The sequence below is a fragment of the Hemibagrus wyckioides genome, linkage group LG27 (assembly GCF_019097595.1).
Source record: "Hemibagrus wyckioides isolate EC202008001 linkage group LG27, SWU_Hwy_1.0, whole genome shotgun sequence".
NCBI lineage: Eukaryota > Metazoa > Chordata > Actinopteri > Siluriformes > Bagridae > Hemibagrus > Hemibagrus wyckioides.
This window is the reverse complement of record NC_080736.1, coordinates 3,281,291-3,300,000: the sequence shown is the minus strand read 5'-3', so window position 1 is coordinate 3,300,000 and position 18,710 is coordinate 3,281,291. Positions and strand designations below refer to the sequence as shown.

Genomic DNA, 18,710 nt, shown 5'->3' with positions numbered 1-18,710 from the left:
GCTGGCACACAGTCACCAGCCCTCACATAGCAGTAATCCGTTACAAATAACTAAACAACAAAAACGGAAATAACTTCATATACACAGAGCTGTAGGAGTGTGTATGAGGCATGATCGGTTCAAAATTATTACCACCATTGACAAAAAAAAAAAATTAAATTCCACAAATTAAAAAAAGTTGGGAGGTTACATAGTTTTACTTTTAACTTTATGCTTTAAAAAAACTTTTTTGTTGTTGTACTGGGCTATTTATGTATATTTGCACTGGGTTCAAAATTATTGGCACCCCTGCGATCAAAATCATATAATTAGTGTAAAAAGACTATTAGAAAAGTGTCTATTAGAGGATCTTGCATTCTCATTAATGGACACTTTAAGTTACTTTAGATAATAATCTGTGACACTTGTTTTTGACCCCAAAACAAAAAATCAGGGTTCGAATTTGGACCTGTTTACTTCAGATTTTCTGACAAGAATTTCCATGTAGATGTCCATTACAAAGAATTCTACACATGGCCATGTCTTAACCTCCTGGCAGAGGCAGCCTGGTTCCTGGAAATTTACAGAATTCTATCTTCATGAGGGTCTCAGGTTTATATTAATACAGTAATAATCGTCTGATCATTTGAAGGGTGCCAATAATTATGCAGATGAATACAGCTTGGCTTCTGGAGGAGTGCGGATTTGCATGATTTGTTTAAGAAGGTGTGTAACGATCGGACAAAGAGGATCTGATTTCGATTCATTCGATTCATAATTCAATAGAAACTGACCTGGTTACGACATTTTACATTTTTTAGATGAATAAATCGTTAATCTGAATTTTTTTTCTCCTGAATGAGGAGTGCAATTTTGAGAAATGCGAACATTTTTGAATCATGCTCTAGTGAGAAAGCGATTCGACTCTGAATCGACTCCCTATGGGAAGTGAATCGAGCGTGTTTTTGATAACGGAATTTTTGTCGATTTGAGCTGCTCATCTAAACTAATCCAGGACACAAAAGCACTTCTTGTAAAGCACTAGACATACAAAAGTATTTTAAACCAGTTGTTTATATACTCATCGAATCGCTTCTATAGCAATTCCGACTCTTGGTTCTCTGCGCTCGAGTGATTTTTGTGATTTCTTCACACATTCGAGAAAAGTTTGTTTGCCTCTTTTTCCAGCACGGGTTTTGTGACGTTTTCGGCCTTAGGAGCTTCTCAGCTACTTATTTTTTAAAGAATCAACTTCACTCTGATTCGTATTCAACAAGGTTGAAGTCACTCTCATTAACCTAATCCTAAACTTCTGCTAAACTCTCTTTTTTTTCCTGCCATGTGGAATATTAAACACACACACACACACACACACACACACACACACTGTAAGTAGTGTAAGAACTGTACTCGAGTGCTCAGGGAGCATGAAATTTGTACAGCAGACTACAAGAGGTCTGGATGCATCCAAATTGTGTATGCTTCCGCATGTGCACTTTCATTTCACTGTGGGTGTGTGTGTGTGTATGATGGTGCGTGGGTGTGTGTGGGTGGGTGGAAGCCACCCCCATTCGGCTGATCCCAGACCAGTTCTGTTGTTTCTCTCACTTCTAACCGTAAAGAAGATCTATGTTTAAGATCGTAGAGCAGTGTGAGAGGACAGCGTCTCTCTGAGGATGCCAAGCCGAAGCATGAGCACCAGTGCTTGCGGGTGTTTAGCGTGTAACGGTGTGTGTGTGTGTTGTGTGTGTCTGCCACGTGCTGTAGAAAGCGAGCCCCGAGACGCAGGTACGGATCAGCGCAGCTCCGGGATTATCCGCCTTCACACCATCAAGCAGATCATCGATAAGGTGAGTGGACGAGTGCCAAAGAGCTCCATTAGTGTTTAAATTACACCTGAGCTGGTGTTTACAGCTTTCGATTATCCTCACTGCAGAAACAAAAGCTGGACCTGATCCAACTCCTCCGATAAAAGATAAACCCTAAACTTTAATCGTGTAGGAGGAGCTTGATAAGGTGTAAATCCGCCCCCTGGACCTTTATTGCTGAATTAAGGCATTCCTAAATGTATTTGGATTTGTGGGCGGAGCTTCCTGTGATATCATTTAGTGATGTCAGTAATCAGTCTTCCCTGATTAAATCTAAAAAATGCTTTGAAACGCTCTAAAGGAAGCATGATGTAATAATGTATATAATAATAATGTAGTAATGACACGCTGATCGTTTGTCACTGTACACTTGAGATATCATGGATTTCATGGCAGGGTTTTATAGTGAAATAAATTTAGTAGCGCAATGACGAACTGATTTTATGTAGGTTTTTGTGTTTATTTATACCGTATATTCACACAGATTTTTTTTTTTTGGTTTATGGTGTTTTTATTTTTTGTTAAGCTTTTTTCCTATTAAAAACATTTAAATATATAGTGAATATATTTTTAGCATTAAATAAGGTACAGTTTCACAGATTATTTTATTTTTGTTTGTTTGTTTTGAATTAAATAAACTATGATAAAATATGAATCCTGCTGCATGGTTATACATCATAGAAATCCTGATATTAATTTATTTATTTTTTTATTTATTGATTTATTTTTAAATAAAGAAACTAATGTAAAATATTTATTTATTTATTTATTTACACTTAAAGAAACTTCTAAAAAATATAGATCCTGCTGCATGTTATACATCATAAAAATCCTGATATTTGTTTACTTATTTTTATTTAAAGAAACTTCTATAAAATATTTATTTATTGATTTATTTTTTATTAAAGAAACTTCTATAAAATATTTATTTATTTATTTTTTACTTAAAGAAACATCTATAAAATATAAATCCTGCTGCATGTTATACATCATAGAAATCCTGATATTTATTTATTTATATTTATTTATTTATTCATGGTATCTCCCTAATGTTCTCTGATGATGTGTGTGTTTTGTGGTGTGTGCAGGATAAACACGCCGTGTTGGACATCACCCCCAACGCGGTGGACAGGCTGAACTACGCTCAGTGGTACCCCATCGTGGTGTTCCTGAACCCTGACAGTAAGCAGGGGGTGAAGAACATGAGGACGAGGCTGTGTCCCGAGTCGAGGAAGAGCGCCAGGAAGCTGTACGAGCGCGCCCTCAAACTGAGGAAGAACAACCACCACCTCTTCACCGGTGAGCGCAGGACTCTCTGTTTACTTTCAGGTTTATTACAATACGAGCAGGTTACTAAAGATAGAGCAGACGCTGAATTATCTCTCTACTGAGCACAGCACAGTAAAAAATATTTTTTAGAACTTTTTACAAAATAATAATCTTTATTGACTTTATATTATCTCACTCTAGTGTGTGTGAAGGGTGTGTGTTTATTAACATGGTGTACTTTTTCAGTCGCATTTTTTGGTTCCAAATTCAGTCATGAAAGAGGGAATAAAAGAAGGAATAAAAATCAAAATGGTGCAAGAGGAGAAAAAAAAGGAAAATATTATGTACATGTTTTTAGTCTTGAGATGGACAACAGGAAACTCATCAGTATTTACAGCATTTCTATGAAACAAGATCTACAAGATAAGCATCATATTTATTTTTATTAAATAGCTGAAAATGAGGGGGGAAAATATTTACCATCAAATCGGCTGCCTCCAGAAAGGGTAATTATTTATTAAATAATGTTAAAGAAATTAACATTGAAGAAGTGTACTGTGATATTTTAGCATCAAGCTCTCGTCTGGCTTACTTTATTATGTCCAGTGTTTCTTTAGATATTTTTAACATGCTAGTGTGGATAGTGCAACACTGCCCCCTAGTGGATGTTTATGGATTCTGCAGTATAAATCAGCCTCCCTCTCGCTCTCTCTCTCTCTCTCTCTCTCTCTCTCTCTTGTTTTCTCTCTGGCTCTCTCTCTTGGTCTCTTTCTTTCTTTCTGTTTCCCTCGCTCTCTCTTTCTCTCTGCCCCCCCTGCCCCCCATTTGTGTGTCTCTCCCTCACATTCTGTCTGTCTCTCTCTTTTTCTCTCTCTCTCTTTCTGCAGCCATTATAAACATGAACAACATGAATGAGGGTTGGTACGGAGCTCTGAAGGAGACGATCCAGCAGCAGCAGAATCAGCTGGTCTGGGTTTCTGAGGGCAAGGTGAGACCCGTGATGAACCGCTCTACCCTGCATACGGGTTTAATTCTGGTTTATTCACACAGGTTTTATTTTTTATTCCGAACATTCTGTTCACACTGAAGTTGAAATTTTATCTCATCTTTCTGTTTGTTTTTCCGACTTATTTGTTCTTTTATTCTTTTCCTGTCCTTACTTTCTATTTTCTTCCCTTTTCTGCCTTCTGTTTCTCCTGTTCCTCTTCCACACACTTTTCTCCTCTTTTCCTTCCTCTCCATATTCATTCTTTCTGCCTCTCTTTTCTTCAATGGTCTCTTCCCTTTCTTAATTTTTTCCACCCTGCATATTTTCCTTTGATTTCCTCATTGTATTTTTATCTTCCTTATTTTACTTCTCCTTCCTACTTGCATCTTATAACTATCTTTACTGCCCTTCTCATTCTCTTAATCCCTATCTTTATTTCTCTCTCTCTCTCTCTCTCTATATATATATATATATATATATATATGTATGTATGTATGTATGTATGTATGTATGTATGTATGTATATAAATACATATTCTCTCTCTCTCCCCCAGGCGGACGGCGCTTCTGAAGACGATCTGGACATTCACGACGATCGGTTGTCGTACCTGTCGGCGCCGGGCAGTGAGTACAGCATGTACAGCACGGACAGCCGCCACACCTCCGACTACGAGGACACGGACACCGAGGGCGGAACCTACACCGACCACGAGCTGGACGAGCCGCTGAACGACGAGCCGCTGAATGACGACGGGGTCCCGCGCCACGCCCCGGCCATCAGCCGATCCTCGGAGCCCGTCGTGGAACAGCCTCCTCCCAGCTACGACGCTCTCGCGCGCATTGATCCGGCCGCCTTCAAAAACACGCCCATGTCACACCAGGTAGCGTTTCTCAGAGCCGCACACTTCCCCTGCTGCCTGGAGGCCGTGCTGTCCTTCAGGAAGGGCATGTGGAGGCGATTATGAACCCAGAGAATAGAAAAGCAATACCTGACGTTATCAATGAAATGAATTGTGGTGTTATTGTTGTTGTTTTTTTATTCCTCCTGAATATTTACCTGTAACTCCTGATGTCATTCCTGCTGTTTTTACTCATCGATGTCTGTGTCTTCGTCGTGGTGGTCTGTGCCGGAAGGAATGGGCGTGGTGTTGGTCTAGCTGTGTACCTGAGCCATATTTATCGTGCATGATGACTGATGAATCTGTGTTATTCCTCCACTAGAGTGTGTATTTATCTCGTACTCTTGAAATGAATTGCCAAAATGTACCACGTGCTAGAATTAAACTCTAAACCAGTAAACGGAAACGGATAAAAGCTGTTGTCCATTCGTAGCTCTTGCGATCGGCACACGACTGGATTCCTTCACCTCACCTCTCACTCAATAAATCATAGGTTTCTTTTTTTTTATATTAAATAATAAATGAGGAATGCGGCTGTGCAGGAGTTCATGTGAGCATGCTGTATTAAACGTTTGTGACCACCTTCACAGAAAGCAGAGCCCGCTCTTCCCGAGCCAGCGTCTCCCGCTGCACACCTTAATGTAGCGCTTCTGAGTTCGGCGGAGGGCAACGCCGGACCGGGGGCGGACATCTTGCCCCCGGCTCCCGAGCCCAGCCAATCAGAGCCCAAGGTACCTCCCAAGCCTCCGGGCTACAGATTCCGGCACTTTTACAGCCCGAACGCCTGGGTGCTTTCTCTCAATCTGTCTTTTCTTGCATGTGCACTGCACTGGAATGAACTATCTATTTATCTGTCTGTCTGTCTATCTATCTATCTATCTGTCCGCATGCTGGTGCGTCTCATTCGAGGTGTTGCATGCTTTCGCACGAATCCTGTGCATGACTTCCTTGTCGTTGTGTGATTTTAATGACCGCTGTGACTCGAACGCTGTGGGTTTATTTACACACTCGTTCATTTCCCCACTGCTTATAATTATATTATTTATTATATTGTTTATAATTTTTGCAGTGGCTTTGAAAGGTAGCCTTGTTCCACGTTATCACCATAGGCTACTTATCAAAAGCTTTAATTTTCTTGCCTTAATAATCTTTTTATTTAGCCTTTGGTGAAATATTCTGTTCTCTTTATTGCTTCCGTGTTTTGAACCTGTTCATATTAATAATAAAAAAAATTTAAAGAAAAGTAAAAAAAATAATAATAACGGCCCCTCTTAGTCTTCCTCTATTGCAGGTCTTTCCTTCCTCCTCTGACTCTAAAGCTTCATCCTTCAGCCATAAATGCGTATTAACCGCCTTCGGTTTCTGACCTGTAAAAATTTTTTTTTTTACAATGCTTGTCCTTCTTTCTGCAAGCACTCATTTTTTCTTTTTCGTTCACATATTTTCAGCAGCCGTACCAGACGGAGATCTACAGCGAGAACCCGGCGGCACGGACGAGCAGCCCTGGGTTAAAGCAGCCACCTGTTTACAATTCCCAGCAGCCCCTTTACCAGGAGGACGCAGCGTACAGAGATTACGATCACCAGCCATACCGTTACGAAGGTCCGTACACCGACGCCAAGTCTCGGAATTACGACTCGCAAGAGCAGTGGCCTGGATACGAGCGTCAAGGCGACTACAGCCCAGCGAGACCTCGCTTCGGGAAGCCCGCGCCGGCGCCTGTCCGTCACGACGAAGCCCCGCCCACTATCACACCCGCACGTTTCGACCAGGATCCCCTCCCTCCGCCCGCGTCTCGCTCCCCGGAGCCACCGAAACAGTATTACGAAGCCGCGCCTCCTCCGAGACCCACCCAGCCTAGGGGGTACGTGAGTTCGGACACCCCGCCCCCTCCCAAAGTCGAGACCCTCCCAGCAGAGGCGGACACTCTGAACAAGCCCCTCCCACCCCCGCCTCCAGAGGCGGGGGAAGATCCGGCGATGAAGCCACAGTCTGTTCTGACTCGGGTGAAGATGTTCGAGAACAAGCGCTCGGTGTCGGTGGACCGCGCCAAAGAGAACCTGGACACCACGCTGAGGGTGAGACCTTTATTTATGACAAAGTAAAAAAAAATACGGCAAAAAGTTTCCACAGCTAAAAATATCTTTAGTGTTTCCTGTGAAATATTTACGCTTAAAGATTAAAAGTCTTATTTATTTTTTAAAAAGTTTAATTTCTAATTTCAAGCTGCAGTGACTTTAACAGTAATCTTATTAGATTTATTGTACAGGAAATACTGACGATATTCAGCGTATTTACTGTTCAGATGTCATTTATTTATTTGCTGTTTAATGTTTAGAAAAATATTGAAATGTTAAATACTTGGTTTTATTTGGGTACAGCCTTTGAGATAGTTTGATATCTTTTTATATTACTTGAAGAAAAAGTAAATTTATTACAAACTGATGGGAAGCATTTTTTTTTGTTCTGAAACTTCTGAATAATTTTTTCTAATATTTTTTGAATAGGAAAAGTCTTTCATTTACAATAAAATACATTTATATTTATAAATTTTTAATTAGACAGTAAAGTATTATTGATTGTATTTCTGAGCAAAATTTCCAAAAATACAACAAAATGCTCACATCTCTCTCTCTCTCTCTCTCTCTCTCTCTCTCAGTCAGCAGACATGGTCCCTAAACCAGGGGCTGCCTCTGTGCCCAAAGCGAACTCTCTGAACAGCCTCGATCAAGAGAAGACCTTCAGGTAAAAAGAAACAAAAAGCATCTTTACATTTTTGCAGTTCGTCTCTGTTCTAAATTCAGATTAAACTTTGTGTAATTATCATCATATTTTATTTAAAAATTATTATAATAATCATAATAGTAATAATAATAATTGTTATTGTGTATGGTGCCACCTTGTGGTTATTTTCTGAACTGTAAATATTTTAAATAAATAAAAGTCAGTCTCTCTCTCTCACTCTCTCTCTCTCCCTCTCTCACACACACAAACAGAGCCCCCGAGCCCCAGCAGCCCCAGTCGAGACCAAGCGACATCATCCGGGCGAATCATTACGACCCTGACGAGGATGAGGAGTACTACCGGAAGCAGCTGTCTTACTTCGATCGCCGCAGTTTTGACACCAAGCCTCCAGCACAAACACAACCACAACCTGGGAGCAAACCAACACAACCACAGAGCCAGCCTGGGAACAACTACCCCAGGTAACACACACACACCGTATTTCACCAAGAAAGCAAGCTCTTGTTTTGTGAGCCGTAGTTTTCTAAATTAAAATCTATTAAATATTCAGTTCAGCCAATATGAATATTTTTATTTTAAAGAAGCCAATATCGTCCATTCTTCAATGTCGTAACAAGTGATGGTTGTACTGATAAACTCATAACTTACATAATAATGTACACTATATTGCCAAAAGTTTTGGGACACCCCTCCAGATAATTGAATTCGGGTGTTGTGTTTCAGGGGTTGGTCTCGGCCCCTTAGTTCCAGTGAAAGGAACTCTTAATGCTTCAGCTTCATACCAAGACATTTTGGACAATTTCATGCTCCTAACTTTGTGGGAGTGCACAAAGACTGTGATCCAGACCTTCTCATCCAACATCAGTGCCTGACCTCACAAATGTGCTTCTAGAGGAATTGCCAAAAATTCCCATAAACACACTCCTAATCCTTGTAGAAAGCCTTCCCAGAAGAGTTGAAGCTGTTATAGCTGCAAAGGGCGGGACAACTCCATATTACATTCATGTGCATGTAAAGGCAGACGTCCCAGTTTTGTTCTGGCTCACAGTCTCCGCTCTAATTCAGCCCAAAGGTGTTCTATGGGGTTGAGGTCAGGACTCTGTGCAGGTCCAGTCAAGTTCCTCCACACCAAACTCACTCATCCATGTCTTTATGGACCTTGCCTTGGTCACTGGTGTGCAGTCATGTTGGAACAGGAAGGGGTCATCCCCAAGCTAAGGGACCGAGCCCAACCCCTGAAAAACAACACCTGAATTCAATGATTTGGAGGGGTGTCCCAAAACTTTTGGCAATGTAGTGTATTTAATCACATTTGTAAATTGGTAAAGTATTATGTTTTTGTTCTTGATAAGGCCTCACTCGTGATAACTCCATTCAGTTCTACACATGTCAGTGTTTTAGGTGGATTAGTGACTCTAAATTGTCCCTCAGTATGATTGATGGTCTGTGAAAGACTGCTGTCCCATCCAGGGTGTATTCCCAGCTCCTACACAGGATTCCCAGGATAGACTCCGGATCCACTGTGTTCTCCTGACCAGGATAAAGAGTTTACTGAGGATGGATGAATGAACATCTGATGTCCTGTTATTGTTTGTGTGTGTGTGTGTGTGTGTGTGTGGTAATAGGACTGAGTCACTTGAGAAGGTCAGTCCTGTTCCCCAGGTAATCCCAGTTGCTCCGCCCCCTACTTTACCCAAACCTGCAGGTAAGGAGTTATACTACAATTAGCTTCTTCCTTCTTATTCATCTCTTTATAATTGTGAGATATAAAAAATAAGAAATGATCAGAGATCAGCTCTAATCATCTGTCTGTTGTGTTGCAACATTCTTGGCACCTCAGAAGGGTGTTACAGTTGATGTATGGAGGTCAACAAGCGTCTGACTTTCTGGTTTTCTCCCTGGTGAAGGATTAGTAATTAGTTATGAGACTATTTTAAATAATAAATGAAGAAGTAGTTTATTTTAAATAACAGCTTCCAATAATTTTGCAATGCTTTTGAGGCAAAAATTTAAAGTAAATAAATAAGTGTAAGATTTAAAGATCTGAAATCCTGAAATAAAGCCTGCTCTTATGGCACTGGTCACTGCGACGACTTTTTTATAGTATTTCTCTCTCTCTCTCTCTCTCTCTCTCTCTCTCTCTAGCTCCCACTCCTCCTCCAGAACCTCTCAGCTCTCCCAAAGTCAAGCCCCTGGGTCGCGAGGACACGGTGCAAAGCTCCTACCTCCCCCAGAAGAGTTTCCCCGAGAAATCTCCTGTCAACGGCACGGGCGCTCCTCCACCCTCCTCCAGCTACACCCGCTACAACATCCCCAAACCGTACACGGCCTCGGCGCGGCCCTTCGAGCGCAAGTTCGACAGCCCCAAGTTTAACCACAACCTCCTGCCCAACGACACCACGGTCAAAGTGCTGTCCAGCAGCCCGGTGAAAACCCAGACGCAGCCTGCGGATCAGGACGACTCCTTTAACCGCGCGCCTAAATACCAGAACAACAACATCAACGCCGTGCCCAAGGCCATCCCTGTCAGGTCTGACACACAGGAGATAAGAGTAACAGGTAAATCTGTGTTATATGTAGAGTATCTTCTCTAAACCTCCCCTTTCTCTCTCTCTCTCTCTCTCTCTCTCTCTCTCTCTCAGCCCCAGCGCTCTGGAGGATGATGATGATGAAGATATGCACACGGTCGTCGCCACAGCGCGAGGCATCTTCAACTCAAATGGCGGCGTTTTGAGCTCCATAGAGACGGGCGTGAGCATCATCATACCCCAAGGGGCAATTCCTGAGGGTATTGAGCAGGAGATCTATTTCAAAGTGTGTCGGGACAACAGCATCCTGCCACCGCTCGACAAGGAGAAAGGTAAATATAGACATAATAATAATAATGATAATTATTAATATTATAATTAAATTAATTATACTTTTCAGTTATATTTTTAAATACATTTTGTACTGTCATTATTTTTATTACTATTAAAACTTTTCCTTTTTTATAAAAGCAATTTTATTTATTTATTTTTACTGCACTTATTTTGTTTTTTTTTTATAATTATTAAATTATTTATACATATATATCTTTAATTATAAATTCATTGTTCGCATTTTTTATAGCTTTATTATTGTTATTATTTGTAAATAATAACCGTTATTTAAACCAGTATTATTCTTGTGACTTAATTATTTATTTTATTATATTATTTGTTAATTATAATATTTAAAATTTATTTTTAAATTTGTTAGTGTTTTATATCTTTATTATTAATAGTAAAACTTTTACATTTTTAAATTGATGTTGCTTTTTATCCAATATTATTTATCTTATGATTTCATTATTGATGACGTTATTTGTTATAAATAATATTTTTTTATTGTTTGAACACCTTGCTCTGTTAGCTTAATTTAAACCTAATGTAAGAGGAGTTGATTATTATAATTATAATAAATGCTACTGTATTCTAAATTACTAGCGTAATTAAAAAACAAAACAAATGATCATGCAAGATCAGAGAAGAGAATAGGCTTGTGTTAATCTCTCTCTCTCTCTTTCTGTGTGTGTGTGTGTGTGTGTGTGTAGGAGAAACCCTTCTGAGTCCCCTGGTGATGTGCGGTCCACACGGTCTGAAGTTCCAGAAGCCCGTGGAGCTTCGTCTTCCTCACTGTGCGTCTATGACTCCTGATGGTTGGTCTTTTGCTCTAAAATCCTCCGACTCCTCGTCGGGTACGCTGCTCTCTAATCTCTCTGCTTTTGGGGCTCTGGGTGGCTCTGCTCGGTTCGTGGGGTTTCTCATCACATTGATTATTTTCTCATTAGTGCAGCTTCTCACGGTTCCGGGTTCATTTCTTTTTGTGTTCATTGTTCATTTTCATGCTGGTGGTTAATTTACATGATTTCTTCTTCTATTATTTTTTATTACTGTTATTTGGATTTTCACTGCTTTAGGGCTGTGCATGTTCACCTGATCACTTCATCATGCTTTCCCCTTTACCATCGTTTACCTTTTTTTTTTGTTGGGAATCTTTTGGCTTTCTTGCTTCCTTTTCCAGCAGGTGCCTACAGCAAGGAGGTGTCTCATCCTTCCTTCCTTCTTTTTTCCTGCTTTCATTCATTCTCTTTCATTCTCTCTCTCTTTCTCTTTCTCTTTCTCTCTCACAGCGTACTGCAGACCCGTCTGTGAATTAGCTGTCAGTCGTGCATTAGCTGCTAATTATCCCTCATTTAGAAAATGGAGAATTAAGTCTAGCAGAGATTTGAGGCATCACGAGGCCCAGCTGGAGACACTTATCTTCCTCTCACAGAGCTCTAATAACCTTATGGAGGGAACCCACTAGAACTGTTAGCACATTAGTGATGATCATGGCCGAGGCTTCGCTGTTGGCAGTAGTGCCGAACAACGTATCGAATTTTTATACAACGGTTAGCGCTGCTCCACTAATCTGATTGGTTGAGCAGCTTTTCTCGGAGTGCTTCCGTTCTATTTAGACGCTTCATGTGGGTTCACCATGTAAAATTAGTTAGTGACGACGTCATTAGAAATGACAGATGATACATTTTTAGGAATATGTATATTCCTGAAAATCTCATGGAAGCCCCGCCCACTCCCCCACCCACAGTACCTTGTCCCTATATTTTTGACAATGTGCTGAAGGTAAACGTGTTCATTAATGTAAATGTGTGTGTAAATGTGTGATTTTACTGTAAATGCATGAGGATTTACTGAAAGATGTATATTATTTGTGTATACGGTGTGTGCTTCATAAGACTGTGTGTAGTTTCTACACCATTATCTGACTCTGGGTGATTTTAGTATGCAAATGAGTATGCTAATTACGTATGCTAATGAACTGTTTCGTGAGGATTTATGATTGAAGTTCGAGACTCCAGGTGAGTTTTAACCGAGGGGGTTAGAACCCATGACCCAAAAACAGCTACTCATATTCTCTCTCTCTCTCTCTCTCTCTCTCTCTCTCTCTCTCTCTCTCTCTTTTTATCCCCCCCTTCACTTTTCTCTCTGTCTCTCTCCTTTGCTCTCTTCCTGTATCTATCTCTCTATCTTGTGTCTCTGTTAATCTGTTCATCCTGTCTGTGAAATATCCTCTCTCTCCTTCTCTCTTTTCCTCTTGTTGTCTCTCTCAATTTGTCTATCCATCTGTCTATTTATCGATCCATCCTTGGCTCTTCCTGTCTGGTTGTGTGTCTTGTTTTCTCTGTCTGTCTATCTGTCCACAACCCCCCCCCAATCTGTGTCTCTCCCTCCTTGTCTGTCTGTCTGTCCACCCCCCCCTCTCTCCCTCCCCCCCCCCCCCCCCCCCCTCTTCCTGTGCCTCTCCCTTTTCATCTCTCTCTCTCTCTCTCTCTCTCTCTCTCTCTCTCCCCCTCCAGGTGATCCCAAGAACTGGCAGAATAAATCTCTTCCTGGAGATCCAAACTACTTGGTTGGAGCGAACTGCGTGTCTGTGCTCATTGACCACTTCTGAGGAGCCTGTTACACACACACACACACACACACTGCCATTAGCGAACTGAGCTCTTTAACTTTTCGGAAATTAAAATATGAAGGATGTCTGCGCTTTTCTATTTTTATTTTTTATTTTATTGATAGATTTTGAGGCAGGAGACAAGATGATCTAATCTGGAGTACTGTTTCTCTCTTCTTCCTCCTTCTTCCTCTTCTTCTTCCTCTTCTTTTTTCTTCTCGTTGGACTGCACAAGAACCCCCCCCCCCCCCAGATTTCCATGAACCGCTGATACGAACTCTCTCCAGTATGCACGCTGCAGTATTTAGAGTGACTTTCATATATAAAGGAGATCAAGCTTTAGTCTATTTCAGTGAAGCCCCACACACACACACACACACACACACACACAGACAGGGTGGGTGTTGAGGGACGAGAAGAAAGTGTAGAAATCGACACAGTGTCCAACAGAAATGAAGGACTGTGACAGACATTAGATATAAGGAAAGAAATCGTACGTGAAACAAAGCACAGAACGTGAGCGTGGACGTGACCCGGTGCTGCTGTTCCCCAAAAAACCTCCTCCAGCTCCCTAACAATAACGTCACAACTTTACACGTCTAGCACAAACTTCCCTACGCTGTGAAGATCTATGCACGTCAGACTCAGGACTCCTGCTCACACTCCTCCTCTCTTTCCTCTCTCTCTTTCTCTCTCTCTCTCTCTCTCTCTCTCTCTCTCTCACACACACACACACAAACACACACACACACTCATGCTAAAGCAGAAGATGCCTTATTCAACATTTTTCAACTCCGTGTGTTTGTCTTTTGCGTGATAAGTTATACGATAAAAGCAACAAAATGAAGTTCTGCCAGCGTGTCTAATCCTGAAACACACGTATACACACACACACACACACACAGAGAGCTCGGCGTACCTGCTATGCACACGATTCTGACACGAGAAGAAAATCAGCTGTATATAAAGCTAACATGGCCTTCGTTCTTGGTTTGTAAATGACTTTTTTATGTCTTTATGGTTTTTGTAAGAAAAGAAAAAACTTAGGAAGGCAAAAAAAAAACAAAACAAAACCTCTAAACAAAAATAAATACATAAATGCAATGAAAATGAAGTTTATATTCCGGTTATATCTTGAGCCTTGCAAACTTGTGACTTGATAGTAATATTAATATTAATGTTTCCTTTTTTTTTTTGTTTTTTTTTTTTAAAATCAATTTATCCACACTAATGTCTAAACCTTTTTTGTTTTTTTATTTTATAAAACAATTACCGCAACCATTTTACGCTTTCATTTTGAAATCATGAAGAAGTGCTCCGCTCGAGTTAAACGCTCTTCTGATAAAGCGTGTTTCTCCGCTTCTGCTCATTTTATCTGTAATGCTGTTTACGTGCCCTGAAATGTATTTTTTTACTAATAGATGATCTATTATTATTATTATTATTATTATTATTATTATTATTATTATGGCACACCAGTAAGATTTTATTTTTTTCTTTTAAATAACACGGCTTCAATTGAACATTAGATCTTCACACCTTTTTTCTTTTTCTTCTGTTCAGTCCAGGTATGCCACTATATTCCTTAATAAAATCATTTTTAAAATAAACGTTCAATTTTTGTTGGTCTGTTAATGGGAGTAGATCATGCGTCAAGGATACATTGCTGCATGATATTTCCTGGATATAAATTTTTCGTATAAACCATGGAACCTAATTTTTTTTACTTTAGAATGAGGCAAGTTATCTAGGAATAAGTTCTGATTATTTATTTGTATTGTATTATTTAAGATTTAAGATACAGTGGAACCCCGGTGTAGGAATTTAATTCATTCTGGAGGTGAGTTCTTAAGGTGAAGATTTGTATTATGAATTATGAGTTCTTTGTTCCAGGAGCGGAATCTGATCTGGTCTTCTGCTGTTGTATCTCATCCCCTTCAAGGTCCTGCAGGTTTCCAGATGCTTTTCTGAATAGAAGAGTAGAATAGAAGCCTTTATTTGGCAATGTACATTACAGCAGGGTGAAATTCTTTCTTTGCATATCCCAACTTTGGAGGTTGGGGTCAGAGAGCAGGGGTAGCTATAATACAGTGCCCCTGGTTTAAGGACCTTGCTCAGGGGCCCAGCAGTGGCAGGGCTGGGGCTTTAACTCTGATCCTTCAATTAACCACAGTGTGGCTCCATCCTTAACCACCTGAGCCCTTTAGATCGCCTTTTCAAAGCCTACCTAAAGGCCAAAGAAGCCGTGCTTGTAAAGAGCCGGTTCTCTGAGTTCCTGTCATCTCCGTGATCGCACTCATGACCGGACCATGACCTCGCTGGAGGAAGCACTTAATTTTTTCAATTCAATTCATTTTATTTCTATAGCACTTCTAACAATGGACATTGTCTCAAAGCAGCTTTACAGAAACTTAAAATGATTGTTTATCTCTAATGAGAAGCCTGAGGTGACGGTGGTGAGGAAAAACTTCCTGAGATGATAAGAGAGAGAAACCCTGAGAGGAACCAGGATCAGAAGGGAACCTCATCCTCATTTGGGTGACACTGGACAGTAAATAATGTCCTTGGAATTGTGCATCCAAGAGCTTCTGAGGAACTAATCGGTCTGTAGTTTCTGAGTTCATTATAAACTCTGTGATTCCTTCCTGCTCAAAGCTGACCGATGCAACAGCAGGTCAGAGACGGTGTGATCGTCTCCGAGTGGTTCTATCCACAGCAGTCCTCTAGGTCACAAGGTGTCCAGGCAGAACTATCCACAGCAGCAGTGAGCATCACCAAGCCACCAGACTCCAACCTGAGGTAAACTGGTAGATTGGTGTGAGGTTAAAACTGAAGTGCTTCACCTGTTGCATGATTTCATGCCACCCTCCGCTGAAGCAGATCAGGTTTCAAATTACGGTATGTTTTGGAATGTATTCTACTGATATAATCTTTGATATTTACTTGATAAAGCCGACTTACTCTGGCACTGAAATTCGTGGGTTTTTTTTTCCTTTATGAATTTTGTCCACTACTTGTCCAGTCTTACTGACTCATCATCTGCAGCCTACATTAACAGCGCTCCATCATGGCTGACCCTGAGCTCTGACCCCAACCCCCAAGGATAGGATATGTGAAGAAAGAATTTCACTGTGCAGTAATGTATATATGACAAATTAAGACAACTTAAGGAGAGAGAAACTCTCCAGGTTCCACCTCTCCACAGACAGGGGGCAGTCTCTCGCCACGCTACTGATACAGTAAAGCTGATAGATGGACAGCAGCCACACACATTCAGCAGTGATCTGTTTGATTTCTGTACTGCTTTATACGCATGATTTTTTTTTTTTTAAAGTGGTGCCATTAATTTGGTCATGTCTGCTTTTAGAGAGAGAATAAGTCTGAAAGATTTTTATTAAAGGAAATCAGGATTGTGGTGCAATGATTCTGGAGCTGTCGGCTTTATATGTGATTTAAACTTGCAGGATTTCTGGAACACTTCATGGTGTGTGTGTGTTCATCCCTCTTTTCTTCTTTAGTCAGTCTCTCTCTGTCTCTCTCTCTCTCTCTTTCTGCCTGTCTCTCTATCCATCATCTTGCAATGCATCCACTCCCCCCCTCGTTTTGTCTGTCTTTGTTTCCTGCTTTCTCTGGCTCTCTCTCCCCTCTCTATCATTATGTCTGTGTCTATTTCTCTCTCTCACTCATTCTCTTTTGCTCTCACTCATTGTCTATCTATCTATCTATCTATCTATCTATCTATCTATCTATCTATCTATCTATCTATCTATCTATCTATCTATCTATCTATCTATCTATCTATCTATCTATCTATCTATCTATCTATCTATCTGTCAGTCTATCTATCTGTCAGTCTATCTGTTTCTTGCTCTATCTATCTCTCCCCCTCCAATATGTCTTTCTCCCCATCTTCCTATCTCTATGCATCTTTTTACCCCCCCCCTTCCTGTTTCTTGATTTGTCTAATTATTTGTCTCACTCTTGCTGTGTGTGTGTGTGTGTGTGTGTGTGTGTGTGTGTGTGTGAGAGAGAGAGAGAGAGAGAGAGAGGAAAGACTGCAGCTGTTGTAGGACTGAACGATGGAATGTCAGTTACTTTAACTTGAACTGACGCTTTGCATAAAAGTGTCTGCCAAATAAATAAATCTAAATGTAATTGTTGACATATTTACTGTGTGTGTGTGTGTGTGTGTGTGTGTGTGTGTTCTCGTTCACAAGGATGGTAATAATGAAGTACTAGTGTTTGTGGCTTATAATTAGCATAGTGTTTGAGTTTAGTTGGAGTTGGTGAGGAGTTTGTCAGTCTCTGCCTTCTTTATATTTCTGTACTGAAGTGTGTGTGTGTGTGTTTGGGTTTTAATTTATACCAGAGTGTGGGTTTGGTGTCTCTGTGGTGCTGTACATCAACAAGGGCCTGATCTTCATGGCCTGTAGTCTGGCTCTGATTCGCTAGGACTTGGGGGATGTGGAATATCATAGCAACCATCACAGTTTGTTGCGTATGCGGCCGTATAGATGCAGACCAGTCAGGGTGCCCATGCTGACCCCTGTGCACCACCAACAATGGGTATGTGAGCATCAGGACTGAACCACGGAGCAACAGAAGAAGGTGACTTGGTCTGATGAATCACGTTTTCTTTTATATCACGTGGAAGGGGTCCTTGGGTCCTGCCATCCATGTGGATGTTACTGTGACACGTTCCACCTACCTAAGCATTGCTGCAGTCCATGTACACTCTTTCATTGAAACGCTATTCCCTGATGGCTGTGGCCTCTTTCAGCAGGATAATGCTCCGTGACACAAAGCAGAAATGGTTCAGGAATGGTTTGATGACCACAACAACCAGTTTGAGGTGTTGATTTGGCCTCCAATTTCCCCAGATGTGTTGGACCAACAAGTCTGATTCATGGATGCCCCACCACGAGAACGTACAGGACCTAAAGAGAGAGAGAGAGAAGGAGAGAGAGAGACATCTGTCTCTTTCACAAACGAGTTTTTCCTTATCCTCTACAGATGCTCTATCTTCCCTCATCGATATATACGTGTGCAGTCTGGTCAGGAAGATAAGAGGGGAAATGAATTCAGATGGCTTTATTTAAAGATCCAGTGATAGTGAGCTTCAGACTTTAGATGATTATCAGCGTTTTCCAGCATGAGGACGAAACTGAAATGAAATTTCCTCTTCATTTCCTATTTTCAGCATCTTTTATTGTCTGTACGGGAAATGAATAACAATATTGTGTCCGTGTGTCCGTGTGGGCAGCAGAGGTCTTTCTGTATAATGATGTTAAGACTAATAAATGTGACTCTTTTTCATGTAAACACGAGTGAAAGTGCCGTTAAAATAAGAACCATTTTATTTCTGCTAGAAATCTTTTATAATACAGATTTATATATAAACGATGAAGATGGATTAGAGTTTAAAAGTCATTTCGATGAACAGCTTAAGCAAAGATTTGTTTTTTTCTTTTTTTGCCATCTATCTAT

General features: G+C 40.7%; 1 protein-coding gene across 10 annotated transcripts in view; it reads left to right on the top strand.

Annotated features, from left to right (window-relative positions):
- The window catches only part of tjp1a (tight junction protein 1a), a 114,004-nt gene extending 99,171 nt beyond the window's left edge, over positions 1-14,833 (top strand). For 5 of the 10 annotated variants that reach the window (XM_058382214.1, XM_058382215.1, XM_058382219.1 and 2 more), the window contains 13 exons: positions 1,747-1,829; positions 2,936-3,146; positions 4,004-4,104; positions 4,659-4,985; positions 5,594-5,734; positions 6,452-7,081; positions 7,663-7,748; positions 8,000-8,209; positions 9,374-9,453; positions 9,894-10,278; positions 10,391-10,608; positions 11,323-11,466; positions 13,129-14,833. In XM_058382214.1, coding sequence (XP_058238197.1) covers positions 1,747-1,829; positions 2,936-3,146; positions 4,004-4,104; positions 4,659-4,985; positions 5,594-5,734; positions 6,452-7,081; positions 7,663-7,748; positions 8,000-8,209; positions 9,374-9,453; positions 9,894-10,278; positions 10,391-10,608; positions 11,323-11,466; positions 13,129-13,223 — 2,711 coding nt within the window. In that variant the 3' untranslated portion in view covers positions 13,224-14,833. The remainder of the gene's footprint in view (positions 1-1,746; positions 1,830-2,935; positions 3,147-4,003; positions 4,105-4,658; positions 4,986-5,593; positions 5,735-6,451; positions 7,082-7,662; positions 7,749-7,999; positions 8,210-9,373; positions 9,454-9,893; positions 10,279-10,390; positions 10,609-11,322; positions 11,467-13,128) is intronic. The other 5 variants (XM_058382217.1, XM_058382224.1, XM_058382216.1 and 2 more) reach the window with 3 other exon arrangements.
- Positions 14,834-18,710: the final 3,877 nt, after the last annotated feature.